This window comes from Rhododendron vialii, chromosome 1a (genome assembly GCF_030253575.1).
Source record: "Rhododendron vialii isolate Sample 1 chromosome 1a, ASM3025357v1".
NCBI lineage: Eukaryota > Viridiplantae > Streptophyta > Magnoliopsida > Ericales > Ericaceae > Rhododendron > Rhododendron vialii.
In genome coordinates, this window is record NC_080557.1 from 44,152,036 (window position 1) to 44,173,873 (window position 21,838).

General features: G+C 38.6%; 1 protein-coding gene and 1 long non-coding RNA gene across 2 annotated transcripts; one reads left to right on the plus strand and one right to left on the minus strand.

Moving 5' to 3' along the window:
• The first annotated feature begins 812 nt into the window (after positions 1-812).
• LOC131319094 (uncharacterized) lies at positions 813-9,025 on the plus strand. The gene is made up of 3 exons (XR_009197889.1): positions 813-1,039; positions 2,168-6,699; positions 7,828-9,025. It is a non-coding gene; the product is annotated as an uncharacterized LOC131319094 (long non-coding RNA).
• Positions 9,026-14,708: 5,683 nt separating this feature from the next.
• Positions 14,709-16,090, minus strand: LOC131319099 (pathogenesis-related genes transcriptional activator PTI6-like). The gene has a single exon (XM_058349221.1). It carries the CDS (start codon positions 15,855-15,857, stop codon positions 15,180-15,182), a length of 678 nt encoding a protein of 225 aa, XP_058205204.1. The 5' UTR covers positions 15,858-16,090; the 3' UTR covers positions 14,709-15,179.
• Between the last annotated feature and the right edge of the window lie 5,748 nt (positions 16,091-21,838).

The following is a 21,838-nucleotide window of genomic DNA, read 5'->3' on the forward strand; positions in this document are numbered from 1 at the left end:
TTATTTTCTATGACTATCAAATGTAGTTTCTAACATTTTCCAAAGAATATGAAACCCTTCCGTACGTGCTTTTAACTTTTCAACGATATACCACATACCACATCCATAATACCATACTAGCCATGTACGCATACACAACCAGATGCAAGTAGTATATAGATACATACTCACTACTTATTCAAATTTTCATAAGTAATGGTATAACCAAATACACCAAGCTCAACGCAACACGAAACCACTATCTGTAAGATTTTTAACTTCCACCGTATTTGATCTTTTCAACTAAACAGAAGTATTCATATCCCCTTAACATTTCTTTAGGCGTTATGCCCAGAATATTACCACACTAGATGTGTACATACCCAATAAATCCACTTCATTTAGAAAGTTTAACATTCTCTACACACGTTTAACACATTCCAAAAGTTTTCAGTTTTTACACATTTAACACTTTCCACACCATGAACGGATAACAATCATTTTAAACTTCTAGCAATACATATATCTCTATGTGAGTATCATCCTCTTAGCATGCACAAATCATACACGTACCCAATCACACACCAATGAAGCCATGCTACTGCCATACACACACACACACACCCCCTTTTTTTTTTTTTTCAATATCTTTCAAAATTCACCACAAAACCCACAACTTTGACACTAACCTTCCAAATTCAAAATGAACCATCTCTAGCGCGTACCTCTCAAACTCTTAAGAAGTTGTAACACCCGTCCCAGGATATTTAGGGTTTCGATTTAATTTTGAGGTTTAGGGTTTAATTTGTATTTGTTGGATTCTATGAGGGGCTTTGGTGTGATTTACATGGAGAATTGTTATTGGTTTGGAGCATAAGTTGAGAGGAGAGGTGACCATATGGGATTTCTTCCTAAGTGACTAAATAGTCATCAGGAGGATATTTCCTCATTCTGCCGACATAGAGAGAGAGAGAGAGGGGGAGAGAAAGGGAGGAGGAGGTCTCGGCTAAGGGGAGGGAGGAAGGAGAGGTCCGTTTTCGACGATCCAACTCGGTGACAAGTAAGTTCTTGTACTCTAGAAGTGTAATCTATGTTTAATTTTATATTTGTGTGGTTAGATTCTCAATGGATTGAGTTTTGGAAGGAAATTGACAAAGTTCTTGGTTTTGGGTCAAATTTCGTGGGTTCTGGTAATCTGCCTTTTGGGGGCCTTTCTGTTAGGAATCAATTTTTGGTGTCTTCATAACTGTAAAAGTACGTTTCAATACGAAGATTTCGGTACCAAGATCATGCAAAACCAATAATCACACAATTAGTTATGAATTTTTGAATACTGGCTGTTTGCTGGATGTGCGATTTTGTGCGTGGCTGTCTTCTTTTAACTTTCTGGGCATGATGAACATTTTGGGTGGCTTTGGGTCTTTTACAGGAGCTGCATATTTAAGTTAAGAAGAGATTGGCGTTGGAATCAAGTAATTTGGTTAAGTATACAATTTTTGGTGAATTTCTAAGGCTGGGTTGGTTGATAGGTGCGAAAATGGTTGCGAAACTGTTTTCTTTGGATTGTTGGGTTAATTTCCTCTCGTTTCTGAACCTGGGATTTTAACTGAGCGTAGGGCTTGTAGTGGTGCAACTTTGGGTGTTGGTTTCAATATTTTTGGGTTTAGGATGAAAGAGTTATGATTTTTCAATCAATTTTACTTATTCCCGTGTAGAATCTGGCAGCAGCGACAGACTTTGGTATAATGGCCATAACTCCTAGCTCGGGACTCAAAATGACACACCGTTTGTTTTGTTAGAAACTAGACACATAGAGCTTTCCAACGATACATCCCATGCATCATGGGTATGTCCGAGCGATAACAGATTTGCATCTAAAGTTGACATAAATTCTGCCTTTGCACCAGTTTTTACTGTTTTGTTGCGTTGGGCTGTTTGGTTGAGATTGTACACTTATGGGTCTTTATATTTGATATATTTGGGTGTGTTGGAGTACCTTGGAGTATGGAAAAGATGTATGAGGTCTCCCGGATACGTGGGTACTCCCGGACACCTCTAGAGATTTTGGTGACTTTGTGTAGTGTTTGCCCATTAGCTAATGTAGAAGGCATGTTATGATTTGTTAGTCTAGCATTTGGTTTAACATTCCTAGATGTTCATATGCTAATATGGGTTAACTTGTGGCTAGGTAACGAGCCGGTCTTTTAGGAGGTGCCGAAACCGTAAGTTTGGCATACTCCAGTCGAATGAAAGGTGAGTATGTCTGATATGGTTCTTCTCAATAAGATATTGCTATGGTGGTATGTATATATCTTGCTAATGGTGTTTTAGCTTTCAATATGATTATTGATATGTAAATAATGCAGTGGAGGTGATTATATATCAATGATATCATGCTAATCGAGGTTTAGCTATTGATATGGATATATGTGATGGAAATTTGTATACCATGCTATATGTTGTTTTAGCTAATGGTATGCATGCTTGTTGTATGTTGATTGTACCCGCGAAAGGATTGTGGAGTGAGTCACACCATATCGTGGGCCGTGCCGTCTAATTAACGGTGAATGGGAGTGTGGTGTGCGGGACACAATTCCTTGGGTACATGGGATGTGGCAGACGTGCCACTGTATGTTGGTGTTTATACATGTGGTTATACGATTGAGTACTTATGTTGAGTTTCGTGTGATTTACGTTCATGCCGTTATTGTTATGTGGTTGTTTATTGAATAATATTGCTATGTTTTGGCGGATGTGGTGGTTATAACTAATGTACTCATATGGGTATTGCAGTTATGTTGGTGGTGAATATTCTTATTGATATTCTTTTGGGTATTGTGACATTTTATTGAGCATTTCTATATCTCACACACTCTGGCTTTCCTTTTTGGACTGCCAGGTAGCAGGTGGCTTAGAGTGGGTCCACTACTGGTCAACGCCTTGGAGAGTGCTGAGACTCGTGTTGGGTGATGTCCTTGGTTAGATTGTTGTGTAGCTGATTCGTCTAGAAGTTAACTACATGTTTTGTAATTAATTGGAGAGAGGGATATTTTTTATAACTTGTGAGTTGAGGTTTTGGCGTTGACTTGGTTGTATTTTAAGTGAGAAGTCTTCCGCTAAGTTGTATTCTGATTGGTTGTAGAGTGTGGTGTGGTCTTTTGTGTGGAACGCCACGTGGCCGCGCCGACTCGGGCCCACTTTGGGTGTCGTTTGCGGGCGGGGCGTGACAGGTTGGTATCAAAGCTAGTACGTTCTAGTCTCTGTGTTGAGAGTCGATTGGGAATGTTGGTAGTGGACCATAGGTTGTTGTTACTGTCGAGAAGGAGTTAGTGGGTGGCTATCGTGGGAGTATTTAATACTTAGCACTATGTTTGTTGTTGGTGGTTTGAGTTGTTAAAGCAGGTTATTGATATGGCTCAGTTCATGGAGCAGCAAATGGTAATTCTTCCATGGCAGATTGTGCTGGCACTGGCGGTGTCTTATGTGGGCCGTGTTTTGTGTGTTAGAAGTAAAGGGATTGGAGGGTTCATGACGTTATGGAGAGTATGTGCTTATGCATGTCAAGGAACTCAGACTTTGTCGGATATGGTTATGAGGTATTTTCAATATTGAATTACGTTGGGTGTAAGTAACAGTAGATGTTGTGTTAAACTTATTTACTGTATTATCAATGCATAATATGCACTTGGTTGTATTGTTATGTAGTATGTCAATCTTGCTATATCGTAAGTTATCGTAAGTTGGCGGTGGGAAGATTCTTAAGAGTTTGAGAGGTACGCGCTAGAGATGGTTCATTTTGAATTTGGAAGGTTAGTGTCAAAGTTGTGGGTTTTGTGGTGAATTTTGAAAGATATTGAAAAAAAAAAAAAGGGGGTGTGTGTGTGTGTGTATGGCAGTAGCATGGCTTCATTGGTGTGTGATTGGGTACGTGTATGATTTGTGCATGCTAAGAGGATGATACTCACATAGAGATATATGTATTGCTAGAAGTTTAAAATGATTGTTATCCGTTCATGGTGTGGAAAGTGTTAAATGTGTAAAAACTGAAAACTTTTGGAATGTGTTAAACGTGTGTAGAGAATGTTAAACTTTCTAAATGAAGTGGATTTATTGGGTATGTACACATCTAGTGTGGTAATATTCTGGGCATAACGCCTAAAGAAATGTTAAGGGGATATGAATACTTCTGTTTAGTTGAAAAGATCAAATACGGTGGAAGTTAAAAATCTTACAGATAGTGGTTTCGTGTTGCGTTGAGCTTGGTGTATTTGGTTATAACATTACTTATGAAAATTTGAATAAGTAGTGAGTATGTATCTATATACTACTTGCATCTGGTTGTGTATGCGTACATGGCTAGTATGGTATTATGGATGTGGTATGTGGTATATCGTTGAAAAGTTAAAAGCACGTACGGAAGGGTTTCATATTCTTTGGAAAATGTTAGAAACTACATTTGATAGTCATAGAAAATAAATTCATATTTGGTGTTGGAGATGACCGAAATGAATGTATATGTACATGTGAAACATAATGGTTTAGTGTTACGTGAAGATGGTTTTATTGGTTCTATATGAACTAGTATGTGATTGTGGTTATCTTTGGGGAGATAAGTATTGGTGAGTATTTCTATGTCTTATTCCATGTACAGATGAGTTGGAAAACTTTAATGAGTTAGTTGTCAAATGTAGCGATAAGGAATGAGATGAGAAAATTGGGGTATTAGTTGTTGGAGGTGGAGTAGGTAGGGGCGATAGTGTGTTTAATGGTTGAATTTGTGAGTTGGAAATCGCATGTTGGGCGAATGAGATCAAACAGAAGGGGGAAATCAGCTACAAACGGTAACTGTGAATGTCGGGATGCTACAAGGGTGAGCTATGGTTGGGATTGTTCGGTTAACAAGTTGAAATGATACAAGTCTGGGGAAATACAAATCAGGTCGGGATTGAATTGTGTTGAGAGAATGGGCAATGCCTATAAGCAGTTGCAGTGGTCAGATGGGAAATGGGATAACTTCGCAGAAGTGAAACTGGGGCAGAGTGTTGGTGTTATTGAAAACCATTCGGAGAGAATGGAACAGGTATAACTTTATTGTTGTTTGATTTGATAACATGTTCATGCATTATGGCTTCGTGTCAAAGTCAGTCCAGTCGACTGGAGTGTCAGTGGTGTTGTGAGGAAATAGACAATGTGTCTATTAAATCACGACATGTCTTGCATATTGTCATATTCGCATGCCATCAATGATATATATGTTGTGGACTAACCTTGTTTTGAAGGGACATGTTACAACAGAACTGAGTTTGGATTTCTGGAACAGAATTCGAGAGTGGCACTGGGTTGACAATGAGACGTGGAACAGTGTTGAAATTTCGGTTGTGATGGAATGATGGAAAGGGCGTTGGGGTTTATGAGGAAATGCATAGAGGAAGTAGATTAAGTGAAGCATAGATGATTGTTACGGTCAGATGTGAAATTTTAAGTGATAGTTGAGATACGATGGTAGTAAGTTTTGTGATGAGTTGAAGGTTAGGAAGATTAGGTGGGTTGTTGATTCGTGTTAGTATGTGTTGGGATGGATCGTATACTAGTATATACAAATTTCTTGAGGTGTTGTTTGTGTGTGATGGATGTACTTGTTTGGTGTACTTAAGTGATAAAATGGTTAATGGACCATGATCATATAATATGCATATAATATTGTTTCAAGATCAATGTTTGTTGGTGTATCAAGTAGTGTGATTATGCTAATTGATAGTATGAGGTTAAAACTTAATTTTCCTAGAAAGTTTATACTCATGTTTTGAGAGTGTGTGGTGGTATAGGAGTCATGAGAGTTTATTAAGTTGGTGCTGATGTTGAGATTGCGTTATATTGATTTTAACGAGAGTTTGAGAGTTTTGGTTGGAATTTACCCTATTAAAGGATAAGCTTATAAATTTCCTACGGTGGAATTGTGTGAAATGATGAAAGTGGTTTTGGCATGTAGGTGTGTTGGGTACCGTGTTGTGTGTTAGTTGTTGTTGAGAGAAGTGATTGATAGGGCTGGTGCGAAGTATGAATTGTCCTTGCTAAGGAAGTTACTGGTGTTGGGATATGTGGAGCTTTGACAAGAGTTGGAGATTTGTTTTTGGTGGTGTTATTGAGTTTGAGGTTGGGTGTTGTGTGGTTGCTGAGTAATTTTGAGTGTATGCATGTTTGAGATTATTTTCTTTGAGGTGAGATTTCGGTAGAGGTTGGATTTATTCTTTTTGAAGTTTGGTTTTTGTTTACATGTGGATGAGTTGTGTAAGTTGGTGAAGGTGTTTGTTTTGGGGATGGTGTTGGTAACTCTGTGAGGTTGGTTTTTGTTGACTTTGTGGCGGGTATTATTTCGGGGACGAAATATTCCAAGTGGGGGAGAGTTGTAACACCCGTCCCAGGATATTTAGGGTTTCGATTTAATTTTGAGGTTTAGGGTTTAATTTGTATTTGTTGGATTCTATGAGGGGCTTTGGTGTGATTTACATGGAGAATTGTTATTGGTTTGGAGCATAAGTTGAGAGGAGAGGTGACCATATGGGATTTCTTCCTAAGTGACTAAATAGTCATCAGGAGGATATTTCCTCATTCTGCCGACATAGAGAGAGAGAGAGAGGGGGAGAGAAAGGGAGGAGGAGGTCTCGGCTAAGGGGAGGGAGGAAGGAGAGGTCCGTTTTCGACGATCCAACTCGGTGACAAGTAAGTTCTTGTACTCTAGAAGTGTAATCTATGTTTAATTTTATATTTGTGTGGTTAGATTCTCAATGGATTGAGTTTTGGAAGGAAATTGACAAAGTTCTTGGTTTTGGGTCAAATTTCGTGGGTTCTGGTAATCTGCCTTTTGGGGGCCTTTCTGTTAGGAATCAATTTTTGGTGTCTTCATAACTGTAAAAGTACGTTTCAATACGAAGATTTCGGTACCAAGATCATGCAAAACCAATAATCACACAATTAGTTATGAATTTTTGAATACTGGCTGTTTGCTGGATGTGCGATTTTGTGCGTGGCTGTCTTCTTTTAACTTTCTGGGCATGATGAACATTTTGGGTGGCTTTGGGTCTTTTACAGGAGCTGCATATTTAAGTTAAGAAGAGATTGGCGTTGGAATCAAGTAATTTGGTTAAGTATACAATTTTTGGTGAATTTCTAAGGCTGGGTTGGTTGATAGGTGCGAAAATGGTTGCGAAACTGTTTTCTTTGGATTGTTGGGTTAATTTCCTCTCGTTTCTGAACCTGGGATTTTAACTGAGCGTAGGGCTTGTAGTGGTGCAACTTTGGGTGTTGGTTTCAATATTTTTGGGTTTAGGATGAAAGAGTTATGATTTTTCAATCAATTTTACTTATTCCCGTGTAGAATCTGGCAGCAGCGACAGACTTTGGTATAATGGCCATAACTCCTAGCTCGGGACTCAAAATGACACACCGTTTGTTTTGTTAGAAACTAGACACATAGAGCTTTCCAACGATACATCCCATGCATCATGGGTATGTCCGAGCGATAACAGATTTGCATCTAAAGTTGACATAAATTCTGCCTTTGCACCAGTTTTTACTGTTTTGTTGCGTTGGGCTGTTTGGTTGAGATTGTACACTTATGGGTCTTTATATTTGATATATTTGGGTGTGTTGGAGTACCTTGGAGTATGGAAAAGATGTATGAGGTCTCCCGGATACGTGGGTACTCCCGGACACCTCTAGAGATTTTGGTGACTTTGTGTAGTGTTTGCCCATTAGCTAATGTAGAAGGCATGTTATGATTTGTTAGTCTAGCATTTGGTTTAACATTCCTAGATGTTCATATGCTAATATGGGTTAACTTGTGGCTAGGTAACGAGCCGGTCTTTTAGGAGGTGCCGAAACCGTAAGTTTGGCATACTCCAGTCGAATGAAAGGTGAGTATGTCTGATATGGTTCTTCTCAATAAGATATTGCTATGGTGGTATGTATATATCTTGCTAATGGTGTTTTAGCTTTCAATATGATTATTGATATGTAAATAATGCAGTGGAGGTGATTATATATCAATGATATCATGCTAATCGAGGTTTAGCTATTGATATGGATATATGTGATGGAAATTTGTATACCATGCTATATGTTGTTTTAGCTAATGGTATGCATGCTTGTTGTATGTTGATTGTACCCGCGAAAGGATTGTGGAGTGAGTCACACCATATCGTGGGCCGTGCCGTCTAATTAACGGTGAATGGGAGTGTGGTGTGCGGGACACAATTCCTTGGGTACATGGGATGTGGCAGACGTGCCACTGTATGTTGGTGTTTATACATGTGGTTATACGATTGAGTACTTATGTTGAGTTTCGTGTGATTTACGTTCATGCCGTTATTGTTATGTGGTTGTTTATTGAATAATATTGCTATGTTTTGGCGGATGTGGTGGTTATAACTAATGTACTCATATGGGTATTGCAGTTATGTTGGTGGTGAATATTCTTATTGATATTCTTTTGGGTATTGTGACATTTTATTGAGCATTTCTATATCTCACACACTCTGGCTTTCCTTTTTGGACTGCCAGGTAGCAGGTGGCTTAGAGTGGGTCCACTACTGGTCAACGCCTTGGAGAGTGCTGAGACTCGTGTGGGGTGATGTCCTTGGTTAGATTGTTGTGTAGCTGATTCGTCTAGAAGTTAACTACATGTTTTGTAATTAATTGGAGAGAGGGATATTTTTTATAACTTGTGAGTTGAGGTTTTGGCGTTGACTTGGTTGTATTTTAAGTGAGAAGTCTTCCGCTAAGTTGTATTCTGATTGGTTGTAGAGTGTGGTGTGGTCTTTTGTGTGGAACGCCACGTGGCCGCGCCGACTCGGGCCCACTTTGGGTGTCGTTTGCGGGCGGGGCGTGACGTCCTTGGTTAGATTGTTGTGTAGCTGATTCGTCTAGAAGTTAACTACATGTTTTGTAATTAATTGGAGAGAGGGATATTTTTTATAACTTGTGAGTTGAGGTTTTGGCGTTGACTTGGTTGTATTTTAAGTGAGAAGTCTTCCGCTAAGTTGTATTCTGATTGGTTGTAGAGTGTGGTGTGGTCTTTTGTGTGGAACGCCACGTGGCCGCGCCGACTCGGGCCCACTTTGGGTGTCGTTTGCGGGCGGGGCGTGACATGGGTCGACGTCAGAAAGGTCACTTCACTCAGAGATGTCACTTCGAATATCAGATCGGACAGCTTACTTATCAAAAGATATTTCTGGAAGGTTCCATAATCGCCTGTACTCGGTGGAGCCCACTTCTGACATATGATATATCTCCGAGCATCTGGTGTTTTTTCCGAAGAATAACGTAGCCGAACAAGAGGGCATCCCGAGCGTTTGGAAAGATCACCAAGCGAACTCAAATACATTTTACGTTCGGTTAAGGAACGCAACGTTCGGTGACGTACACGGGCATCCGTCTATCCTTCGGATAACCAATGGCACATCAGGCCGAAGCCCAGATTTATTTACAGATGAACTGAGACAGCTAGACGACGGATCAAACAGCGTGTGAACCTTTATTCCCCCTTCTGGACTTTGTGAACCCTGTGATCCTTCGGATATTTCGGCCCCATACACATTGGTTGCACCTGCAGCTGTTAGTTCCATAGCCTTGCCAGCGTCCACATAGTTAGAGTATTGAGCCGGTCGATCGCCTGTGAAGGAGCGTGAACCAAAAGCTCTTGCTGCTCATTTTACAGCATTTGTAGCCTTCTCTCGAAGCCCTTGCTTCCGAAGAATGGCAACCCGATACACTATTTTCTTTCCTTACCTCTCCTGAATAGCTGGTTTAGAATTCGAGCGTGAGGGCTTAGGCTCGCCTTATCCCCTCCCATTTTTTCCCTTCTAGGTTCTAACTGTGTTTGGGCCACAATATCACACTTCTTACGGATTGCCATTTCATGCATTGCTCCTGTTTGGACTTCCTTGTGAAAGTATCTTTTCCTATCGTAATCGTATCTTATTGTATCTTACTACTATTTAGGGCTTAGATTAGGTGCAGAGATTCTCTAGGGTATCATAATCGTATCACATCGTATTTTCTATTCAAGGCATAGATTCTTTAGGGTTAGGTTTCCTCTATTTAAACCTTGTGTTACAGGGTTGTGTTTCATTACCTCTTAATCAGTAGTAATACGGAGCTTCTCCCTCTCTCCTCTGTCATGTAACATTCCTATAATCCTATGTCATGATGTCGATTGCTATTGAATCTTAACGAGCTTTTGCGAGCCTTGAGGGTAGATTCGATTCAAATGTGTGTGTGTGTGTTTTTTTCTTCTTCAATTTTTGGTTGTTCGATCTGTGGGGTGAATGGGTGGGTTTGGGACTTTGGGGGATAAAAGTTTCGATAATGAACTATTTGGGTGATTATGGGCTCTGGTAATTGGAGTCACGTCGTTTAGTAGTCATGGATTGCTGGTGGACCTATGCCTCATGCTTAGATTTCTTGTTTCTTCGAGTACACTTTCTCCAAATAATTTCTCTTCTCATTGTTTGCGGTTTTTTCACATAATATTCACCGTGTTTGGTTTAACTTTTTTAACTTTTATTTTAAAGAGTTATAAAAACACCTTTAAAGATGACATCATCTCACATGGGACCCACCCAACTCGTTTGTTTCTTGTTCTCGGGCCAAGCCCCTCACCTCAAAGTACTACTCCTCTCTCTCTCTCTCTCTCTCTCTCTCTCTCTGTGCAAAGCTTCCAAAGGGAAGGGGGACCATCTTGAGAGTTCAGCTCCTCTCCAATCTTAGGGGAATTGGAGGATCTTCAAGTCCTATTAATAAAGCAACACATGGCAACTATAAAATCTAACGGCCAAGATTATTAATGGCCACTTAATCTTTGTCATCGAGCGAAACATCGAATAATTTCACTTCCCTTCCATTATTCCAGACAACATCACCGCCCCTTCCCTCCATTTCCGTCCAACCCTCCACTAGCCATCACCACTGTTTTCCGCCTTTTCTCTCCTTGGACAAATCCCTCGCTAATGCCCATTACCCCTTCCCCGCGATAGCCCAACCCTAACTCTCAAATCTTTAATCATCACGGTCAACAAAAACCAGTTAGCAACCATGTTTTCCGAAGGCAAAATTGTGAACTACTCATCTTGTCCCAAAATGTTTGTCCGATCCTTAAAAGGGGATCTTAAAAATAATACACCTTTTTCAATAAAAATTCCAATTTTTTTCAATAATTTACTATGTACAATGAAATCTTTTGATTTGTTTAAAAAGTATGAATTTTTTTTCAAAAAAAATCTACTAATTTTTAAGTTGTTTTACGGTTTAAACAAACATTTTGGAATAGATGGAGTACTGATGAAGCAGTAGTTGAAATAGTTGATGCATAAAAAAAAATTGTCAATGGCGGTGAATGGGGGAGGGAGGGAGGGGTGAGAGAGAGAAAGTGTGTGGGGGGTAAATAATTATGTGTGCTCATCCTCATATCCTTTACATAGATTGTCTTCAATGTTATATTATTAGCTGTTAGATTAGAATTGGAGGATCTTCCAGTTCCTCATGGATTGGAGAGGAGCCAAACTCCTTTTTTCACAGTGATCAAAACCCATTTTAGAGTGTTAGCAAAGGCCCAGAACTTTCACACTTAAAATCAGGATCTTTCTATAGTTATTTTTGTGAATTCTTCAATTGATTGAGAAGGCTTGGTCTTGACTTCATAATTGATACCAACAACAACTGAAATCCGAAATAATTTACGATTTCACTTGCACTGTGCACTATAGCAAATCTTTCACTTGCACTGTGCACTATACAATTTCAAATTTCACAATCTAGATTAACAATTCCACAAAATCGCTCCAACAACAATCTTTTGGGTTTCGAAATGAATAAATGAGAGATTCTTTGAGTTGGAGAAGATGACGAACGGACAGAGATTCAACTATCCGGATCTGGTTTTGAACGTCCTCCGTATCTGGTTTCGAACCAACTTGAGGTCGGCGGCAAGAAGCAAATCATAGGTCAGATTGGAGTGAGAAACGGATATGGCTTTTTCCTTTTCCCCTTCTTTTTTCTGAGTCGTTTCGTTTCCTTTGGAAGCTTTGCACACAGAGAGATACACAAACTCTTTTTTTCCTTCTAAGAGGAGGACCCACTCATCTTTGAGATAAGGCATCCAATCACATGTTTTTACATTTTAACTCAAAATTTTCACTCTAAAACTGTGAACCAAACACAGTGATTGTTTCTTCGAATTGATGCTCAGATGTGTTGTGCGGCTTTTCAGCAAGATGGGACGACTGTCATAGAATCTGTTTTCGTAGTGGCTAACATATTTTTCGCAACTAACTGCTAAGAATTCTAAACTATAACGTACTCCCTCGATCCCTCAATGTTGGTCCCTTGTAGGGATTCCAACTTTTTTAAAGGGACAATATTTTAATTTTATATAAATGCATGTCTCTTTTCAAAATGAGTATTGATTTCCACTACTACCATCGTTATCGGACGAAGAGAGTACTACGTACTTAGCTGTTATTGGTCTTCAAAAATTACTTGAGCCTTGCAATTTGAATGGGTGTGAAGAAATTGTCAGAATGCTTTCGATTCTTTCAGCGTATCTCCTAATGTTTTGTCAACATGATCTAGATTCCAACTGTACTGGTGTTGGAAGTTTGGAACACAGATCAAAGCATGCTAATTTGATGTACTATCTTTTCAGTAATTTTCTTTCATATCATTTGTTCCCATGCTCACCGTCCGGAACTTAAGATCTTTGACAATTGATCCTTCGAGCGCGCCTCTGTCCGTCGTTGCTCTAACACTCCTGTACCTCTACGACCCTGAGTTCATCTCAGCTCTCACGATACCGAGTTGGCAAATTTCAATTAGTTAGGGAATCGTATTCACTCGTATCCAACACGTACCCGTATCCGATACGCTTCTTTGATGTTTCCAATCCGTCAATTGTGTACATGTAGTTCGCATAAGTAATAACTGGACATACGTAGTAGTACGAAATTTTAGTAGCGGAGAAATGGAATTTAACCGTTGACCTGCCTTTGCGATTCGAATCAAACCTCGGGCCACTTGAACTAGAGCGTTTCATCATCTTTCAACATAAAAATCTCACTTATATGAAACAGATCGAGGAGATATGTTTCATTGTTTTGAAATGTCTCATGTTTCATTGTTTTGAAATGTCTCATCAGGAGTCGTGCTCAACTCCAAAGGGTGTGGGGGCTGTAAATTTGGATTAGAGACAATAATTGGTCCCTTGCCGTGGGGATCACACTCACCCACCAGTACTATTACCCCCCAGGCCCCAGTCCCAGTGGACGATTATCAACATATATCTAACCTATTTTGGAGGATGACTTGTCCCTTCATCACGCTATTCAGCCTATTTCGTCGAGATAAGCGAGACTGATTCTACCATCATAACTGGTTCCTGCCAAGAAAAAGAAGTGCAGCACCAATAAAGCCATGAGAGATTACTTTTCATCCTCATGACCATTTCTACCTAGTCTAGTAAACATGACAAGGACTGTAAACTACTAGCTTAGATTTTTTATTTTTTTTTTGAAAGTCAGTTAGCTAGATTGTTAGTAGTGGAAAGCGGCTGGCGCTTCTAGACAGGCTTCTTCTGTTGATATTTTTCATGTCTGTTTGGTTTGGCACCAACCGCAGGACCCACCAAATCCCTTTCTCCTTTCTAAAAACCACTCCAATTTTCTTTGACCCTTCTTCTCTCCAAATTAGTAATCCCTTACTATTTAATTAATTCACTTTTTCCTTGAACATGTTTAATTAGGCTCTGTCGGATTAATGGGATATGCCTGGTTCCTGCTGTCTCACAATATAACATGCATGTATGTATGTATTAGTAGTACATGCATCTTCCATTCTTTATCCAAACTCTGAGAATAGAGTTGAGAGGGTGCAAACTCAACGCTTACGAATTGATCCCCAACATTGCGGCTGTAGATTTTCGACAGATTCGTATTTTGTTGTGTTGTTTTTTCTTGTTGTTCTGATCTCTTTCGGGTTTTCTTATATATGTATATATGTTTGCGTTCCTCAAAATTGGTCCTTTTGAGTCTTGCACTCGTGATCGCTCAAATATAAAAGAGATATGAAGCTGTGAGAAATTTTTTTTTTATTATCAGCAACAAGCTGTGTGAGAAATGATACAACACAGATGAGTTGATGGAGATCATCAACTCTCATCTGATTCTGTACTAATTCAACTCATTGACATACTAGTATCATTCTATCTCGTGTGTGCTAAAAAATCTCCCAACTATATAACCCCATTAGTCCAATATCCCTCCAAATCATACGTGTCATTTGCATTTGTGACTAGGTCCATCCCTCCCCCATCTACTTGAGATACTCATTCCGTTTCAAAATGACTGACCTTTTTTAGATTTTGTGTCATTTTAAAATGCTTATATCTTCCGATTTATGAAGTTTTATGTTATTTTAAAAACTTTATTTAATAGAACTAATTAAAATATGTCAAACAAGATTCATATCACATATTTTTTTACACTCACATTGAAAAATATAAACAATTAAAAATGATACGGTTTTTCAAAAAAAATCCCTTATTTTGTAACGAATGGAGTATATCATAATTAATTGCTGTGACTAGGTCCACTCTTTTTTCGGCTAATCATGCATCAATTAATTACTAGTATCTCCTTTTTCAAAGTCTCAAAACCTACTCTTCTCAGTACGTCCACATCTTCTGATCAGGTCTCCTCCTCCCCATTGAAATACCATTATGAATCCTCCGTTTAAATACCAAACACAAAGACAAAAATGGCCTTATAAATCGGTCACTTTTACTGACGTTACTCCACAACAGAACTTGTACACATTGTTTGACAGATTCTAAAGCCACACTTGTCATTCCATGATTGGTTGGTACTTGGTAGGTGGGCCCCACCCTCCTTAGGATCCAATACATATATGCATAGTTTCATTCGGTATCAATAATGCTCGGGACACGACAATCAGCCATAACCCGATCACAACTGCTAATGTGGCACTGCATAATTGATGGTTACAAATTAATTTCAAAATGGTTGTTTTTTTATTATCAATCGTGCAGTGCCACATGGACAGTTCTGTTCGAGGTTGTGGCAAATAATTGTGTACATAATTGCATATGTATTCTGTATTCATCACACAAATACACCTCCCACGTGACGTATTTATCTGCCTTCAACGAGGAAATCGGCGACGTCGAGGTCAAACTCGCCTAGATCCTCGTCGCCGTAATACGCAGTATTCTCCAACACCGACGAATCCGGCAGACTTAAAGCCGTCTCGATGTCAAACCCGAAAACATCAACGTCACCGTAACTGATATCGTCATGAAACGGCGTTAACTCCTCGTAAAAAATAACCGACGTGGGCGACGAGGCCTTCACACTCTTCATTCCTTCCCCCTCAACCTTAACGTCAGATGCCGCCTCCGTCACGTCAACCTTGGGAAAGTTGATAACGGCGTCACTGCCCTTTAACATAACGGCGGCTTCGTCGTACACCGTCGCCGCCTCCTCGGGCGTGTCGTAAGTCCCGAGCCAGACCCGTTTCCCCCGGGTCGGGTCCCGGATCTCCGCCGCCCAACGCCCCCAGGGCCGCTGGCGCACGCCCCTGAACTTGTGCCGGCGAGTGACGTCATGTCTCGTTGGTGTACTTCGCTTCTTGCTTTGCTTTGGCTTCGTGACTGAGTTTTTGGGCGTTTGTTTGAATATAATCTCTTTGACATGTCTTTTTACTCTTTTTACGTCATCGTCGTCACCGGAGGAGTCGGTGGCGTCGGCGTCGGTTAGTATGATTCTCACGACTTTTCGACGGATAGGTGTCGGACAATTGCCGGTGGACATGGATCTCCGTTTGCCCCCAAAAAACCGTTTCTTATAATATTATCAGATCTTTTAGCCCAATACAGAGGGGGAGAGAGAGAGAGAGAGAGAGTGTCAATACTGCAGTAGCAAAGCTTTGCCAGCATGTAGAGATACAGTTGTGCATGTCTATATATAGAGAGAGAGATGGTGGGAGAAGGTAATGGAGGAAATTAGGAAAATATAGAGAGGGGAGCTTGGAATTTTCAATTTGCCGTACGTGTTTGGTTGTTTTTTTCTGTGCACAATTATATTTTATTTTTTTGGAAAATGAAGTTTGCACTCTTTCTTTTCAATCTTTTACAATACAAGTTGTGTTTGGTAAAGATTTTGAGAAGAGATTGTCTTCTTCACGTTGGAGCCATGAATAAGATATTCACAAAGGCGCACGATCTGGATTGTCCGTTCCGGTTTTGAACGGTCTAGATTTTAAACAAGTTTTTTTGGAAAAAAGTTTCATTAAAATCTTAAAAAGTTTCATTAAAATTTGAACCGTTCAAAGTCGAAATGAACGGGCGAGATTGAGCGAACAAGATGTTCACGGAGGTTCCGTAAATAAGTTTCTCTCATTGAGATAGATAGATAGAGAGAGTAATAATTAGAGAAAAAACCTACAGTATTAAAAACCATATAGAGACGAAGACTTAGTATGTAATTCCCCGTAGCTTTCTAATTCAAGTACTCCAGTGTTGGAATTATAAGAACTCAAAATTACATTCTCATTCTCAAACCATCAAACTTTCTTTCTCTTATTTAGTGAACCAATTAAGTTTATCAAAGATGATTTCGACCGTTAACTTTGCAGGATTCACAAAGAAAAGTACATCCGTAAAAAATCAGCTTGCTCGTTCAATATAATCGTATAATATTATAATAATAAACGCATCATGAACTCGATCCAGTGGAACAATTTAGGTTAGCTTTTCCCGTATGAAAAGCTAGCTAGGCAAAAAAACAGGACACCCAGAAAGGCTTTGAAAAGTAAGAGATTCGTAGTGGGATTTTTTGAGCTTGAAGAAGAAGCAAAGGAAAGGGACCCCGGCCGGTGGGGTCTGCATTTTGGTTAGGCAATTATTTAAGGAGGACTGGATAAGGACTCCCAATCTTTGCTTGTCAACTAAGTGAACATAACGATGGTAGTAATTAGTAATTGATAATGATAATTATCACTAATTAAATCTTAATAGGGCCCCTTTCCGGAATGGGAGATGTTGCCAAGCACGGGCCCGTGCTTGGCAACGGTGCCGAGCGGTCCATCTGGCCGCTCATCTCGGCATCGACGGTTTAGATCTAATTCGAGTATATTAAAATCTAGACCATCCGTTGCTCGGATTAAGATCCGAGTTGTCGATTGACGAGATGAGCGGCCGATGGGTCGCTTGGGCACCGCTACCCAAGCGGGGCGCTTCCGCTGACAATTCTTGACTACAACTTGGGTTCTTTTGTTAAGTTGTTCATACTAATGCATAAACTTCCTACTCTCCATATTTTTCCCTTTGACCCGCCCTACCATCTACAACTTGTGAATTCTTTGAAATAAATTGATACTTTTGGAGTACAAAGAATAATTCATAACTTTTTGATTAGCGAAAAAGTCGCGAAGTATTTTAGTAACACCCTTTGCAACTTGCAAAACTTTCCGAGTATCACCATTCACCACCGCCCTCTTTAGCAACACGTGTCCTATAACTTTAACTAATCACGTAATAAACATATTTGTCAATCAAACTGGGGCTGGACAGCCTGGACCTGACAACCACTGCTTAGTGCAGTTGATCAATCATTGTTTTTCTTTTGTGGAAGATTTTGGGTTCGAGCCCCACAGAGGGCAAATCCTTTAAGGAATCAGGGCTATAGATAGCTTTTGTTCTCTCCGTGCTAACTCTAACACCCCCACTGCTCCCGCTGATGTATATCGCCGTGGAAAAAAAAAAAAAACTGGGGCTGGACCCACTTTAATTAAAGACAAACCTCACAAGCTGTATATAGCCATTCAAACTCAACTGTCATTGTCAGATTTTATAATGAGAAGAAAGATATCAAACCCCCCACTAAACTTGCCAAGTTGCCAGCCTTCATATAACAGTACGTATATTTTTTTTTTTTTTTTTTTTTTGGTAAACACAGTACGTATATTGCTAAGCTGCAAATCGACTCTGCGCAATCCGAGTCGTTCATTCAACAATCAATAATACAGATATCATATATGTTTGTTTATTTATTATCAGTAAAAGTATTATTTGATTGGTAAAAATTAACAATGAATCCAAACCACCGATTGAGAAAATAAACAGCCCGGATGATTACTGCACCCTAATAATGACTTGCTCGTTACAGGATCCCGGATCCATCCCAGAAAATAGAGAGTTGGATACTATGTACCAGCCTTTATATATAATGGGTCCAACTCCAACATCAAACAAATATGTTTCTCATCCAAGATAGGAGTACACGATAGACACATGGCGATGATTCCAGCCACGCACAATAAGAGCCCGTTCCAGAACACTTTCTTAAAAAATAAGTACTTATTTCACATTTTCAAACTAAAAAATAATGCAAATGAAAAATAATTTTTTAATTTTTTTTGCACCATATTAAAGATCTCATTGAGATCTTTCAAACAAGATCCATATTGCATATTTTTAGATTTTAATAAACTTATCATTTTTGAACTTGAAATTACCTTCTTAAAAAATAAGTTCTTATTTTGTGTTGCGGAACGGGGCCTAAATTCTCTGAAAATCCCATTTCACGGTACACCAACAGTATCCAGGAAAGGAAAATATCCAAGTCAGACTTTTCTGCTCGGAAATTTGTGGCAGAGAGGATGCAAGAAGACGGAATCTGATTTCCACAGATATTTCCTTGGATTTTTCTCGTGGGTTTTTATATTTCTCCTTTTTCCAATATAGGGACAACTTCAATGATCGTAAAATCAAACAGATCAAGATAGTCATACGAATATCTGAACAGATACCTGTATTGGCGGATTCAGAAATTTCACTCAGGAGAGGAGAACATACTCATCGTAATTTAGACTATATTTTTCCACGCTGAAGCACGTTAATATTCAGTCACAAAATACTCAAGTTTAGCTAAAGGAAGATATTCATTAGCAGAAGAGAATTTTATCCACCCATCAATTCTCTCCGTATATTTTTGTTTTTGTCCTCGCGGGTGCCATGATGCACCGGGTAAAGGCCGAATAAAGCCAAAACAGGTTATTCTAGCTAGACCAGGTAACACGTTGTGTCGGGTCGTGCCAATCGGGTTCGTGTCGCAAACCACCGACCCGAACCCGAATCATTTAAATTCGTATTTCTCGAGTCGTGTCATTTTCGTGTCAGAAATGCTCAATCCTAACCGGTTAACTTTCGTGTCCGATTGGTGTTGCATTATCGTGTCCGTTGCCCAACTCTATATAGAATTACAGATATACCATATATATATATATATGTTTGTGTTAATAGGTGACATAAATTAATAACCGTGTTGGTTTTGTTAATGTCGTGTCTCGCGCGTTTAACCCGAACCCGACCTATTTTAGAATTCGTGTTCTCTAGTCGTGTCATTTTTGTGTTTTGTGTCAGAAATATTCAATCATAACCCGCTAACTTCGTGTCTGATTAATATCTTATTATCGTGTTTCGTATATGTTGTCCAACTCTAATTCTAACGGGTGCCATGATGCATCGGGTAAAGGCCAAATAAGGCCAAAACAATTGTGCAGGAAATGTCGGTCAGAGCTACCATCGGAGGAAAAGTCTACTCATCAGGGGTTGCTGCAAATTTGTAGGAAAAACGTCAATAACCCCTCCACTTTTCTAACTATTACATAACCTTCCTCTTTTTTCATAAAACCTTGTCCTTTTCACCCTTTCCAAATACGGCACGAACTTCTCCTATACTCAGGAAAAGAGTTTTTGTATTATACTTGGGTGTTTCTAGTAGTGAAAAATTTATAGATTTTTATTTGTGGTTGAAAAATTGTGAGGTATTTTCGATAGTGAATAAATTGTTGATAAGTTTGTGAGTTGAGTTACTGTAGCAAAAACAATTTTTGTTGACAACTTTTTTGTAAGTGAAAACGAAATAATAAAATGCTAAAACTTTTTTGTTAGTGGAAACGAGATGATAAAATGAGTTAAATTTTTAGTATTTTTTGTTGGTGGAAATGAGGCCTTAGGTTGCGCTCTTGTAAACTTAATTATTTTTTTCATTTTGTGTATTATGTTCATTTTTAAAATTTTGTTAGATTTACATTATATTTTTTGGACTAATCATTCGTCTAGATGAAAGGAGTCTAAAAAGTACAAAATTGTGACCAAACCAAAAGCAAAAAAAAGTTTACTAAAGACGAAAAAGTATAATCAAAAAGTTGTCTTATTTATCTAAAATGCCGTCTTATTTGAATTTTTCAATATCGATCCAATTTTTTATACTTTTTTTTTAGTTCATTAACCCTAAAAGTTACAACGAAAAGCTAAACAAATAGTTTTGAAAAGTAAAGATACCAAAAAGCTAAACAAATACTTTTTTATTTAATTTTTTTCAAGTAGACCAATCTAAAATACTCTTTCCATCTCTCTTTTAGAGTCCAGTATTCTATTTTGAATTGTCTCTTTATAAGTATCCATTTTATAAAATTAGTGGGTAAAATTTGATACATTTTTCATTTTGCCCCAAAAATAGATTCCATTTAAAAAAATTTAATAAGTAAAAGTGTAATGAAGCTCTCTCTCATTACCATGTATGCATTCTAAAATATTCTTTTTTAATATTGCTTGAGCTTATCACTGCCTTTCTTTTTGGTTTGAAAAAGAATAAGAGTTGCCATATACCCCAATCTTTATATGACGGTGAAAATAGGAAATAACAAACAAGCATAGTTGAGACGAACATAAAATTATTCATTTATATATATAATTATTATTCATACAAACATCATAAGAGTAAAAGTGCCAAATAGCAAATCCCAAGGGACTGGCCTGGTGGTCAATGCTTGAGACGTAGAATTTACTCCCTTTAAGATCTCAAGTTCAAAATCTCTCAGATGTTATCAATTCTTTTGAGATTAGGTCATACAAGGCATTTACTCCTGCTGTAATTGGGGCTTCTGCTATTGGACAGTGGGATTTGTCCTGGTATTAGTTGAGGTGTGCCTAAACTAACCAAACATTGGATCACTAAAACTATATAAAGTGAGATATGAAAGAGGGAGTAAAAATTTGTTTGCAAGCCGCGTTCTTAATATTTTAGATCAATCTATTCGAAATAAATAAATAATGAGTAAATTTGATGTAAAATTAACCAGATATCCGCATAAAATAGGTACTCATATACAATGAATAATTTGGGCCAAACTCGACTTAAGTATTAGTACTACTAGTTTTCAAAAAAAATTCCTGGAAAAAGGAGAAGCAGTTCGTGCAGTACTTGGAAAAGGTGAAAAGGACAAGGTTTTATGAAAAAGAAGAAGGTTATGTAATAGTAAGAAAAGTGGAGGGGTAATTGGCGTTTTCCCCACAAATTTGGTGCAACACCGACACATGAGGGTACTTTTCTTCCAAAAGTAGCCCCGACTGACATTTCTTGCTCAATTGTTGTTGCTTTATTCGGTCTTTATCCGACGCGTAATGGCACCCATTAGAGTAAGCGTAATTTTTTTTCCCTCTCTTTTTGTTTATTGTTTTCAAAAATCTCTCTCAAACTCCAAAAACTGAACAGGACCGTCGTGACATGATATGCTCATCAAAAGCATGTAAGAAGTAGATTAAGACCCCGTTCCAGAACACCTTTTTAAAAAATAAGTATTTATTTTATATTTTTAAATTCAAAAATAATGTAAATGAAAAATAATTTTTCAAATTTTTTTGCACCGTATTAAAGATCTCAATGAGATCTATTAAATAAGATCCATATTGATAAGAAAATTATTTACATAAGCACATAATTTTTGT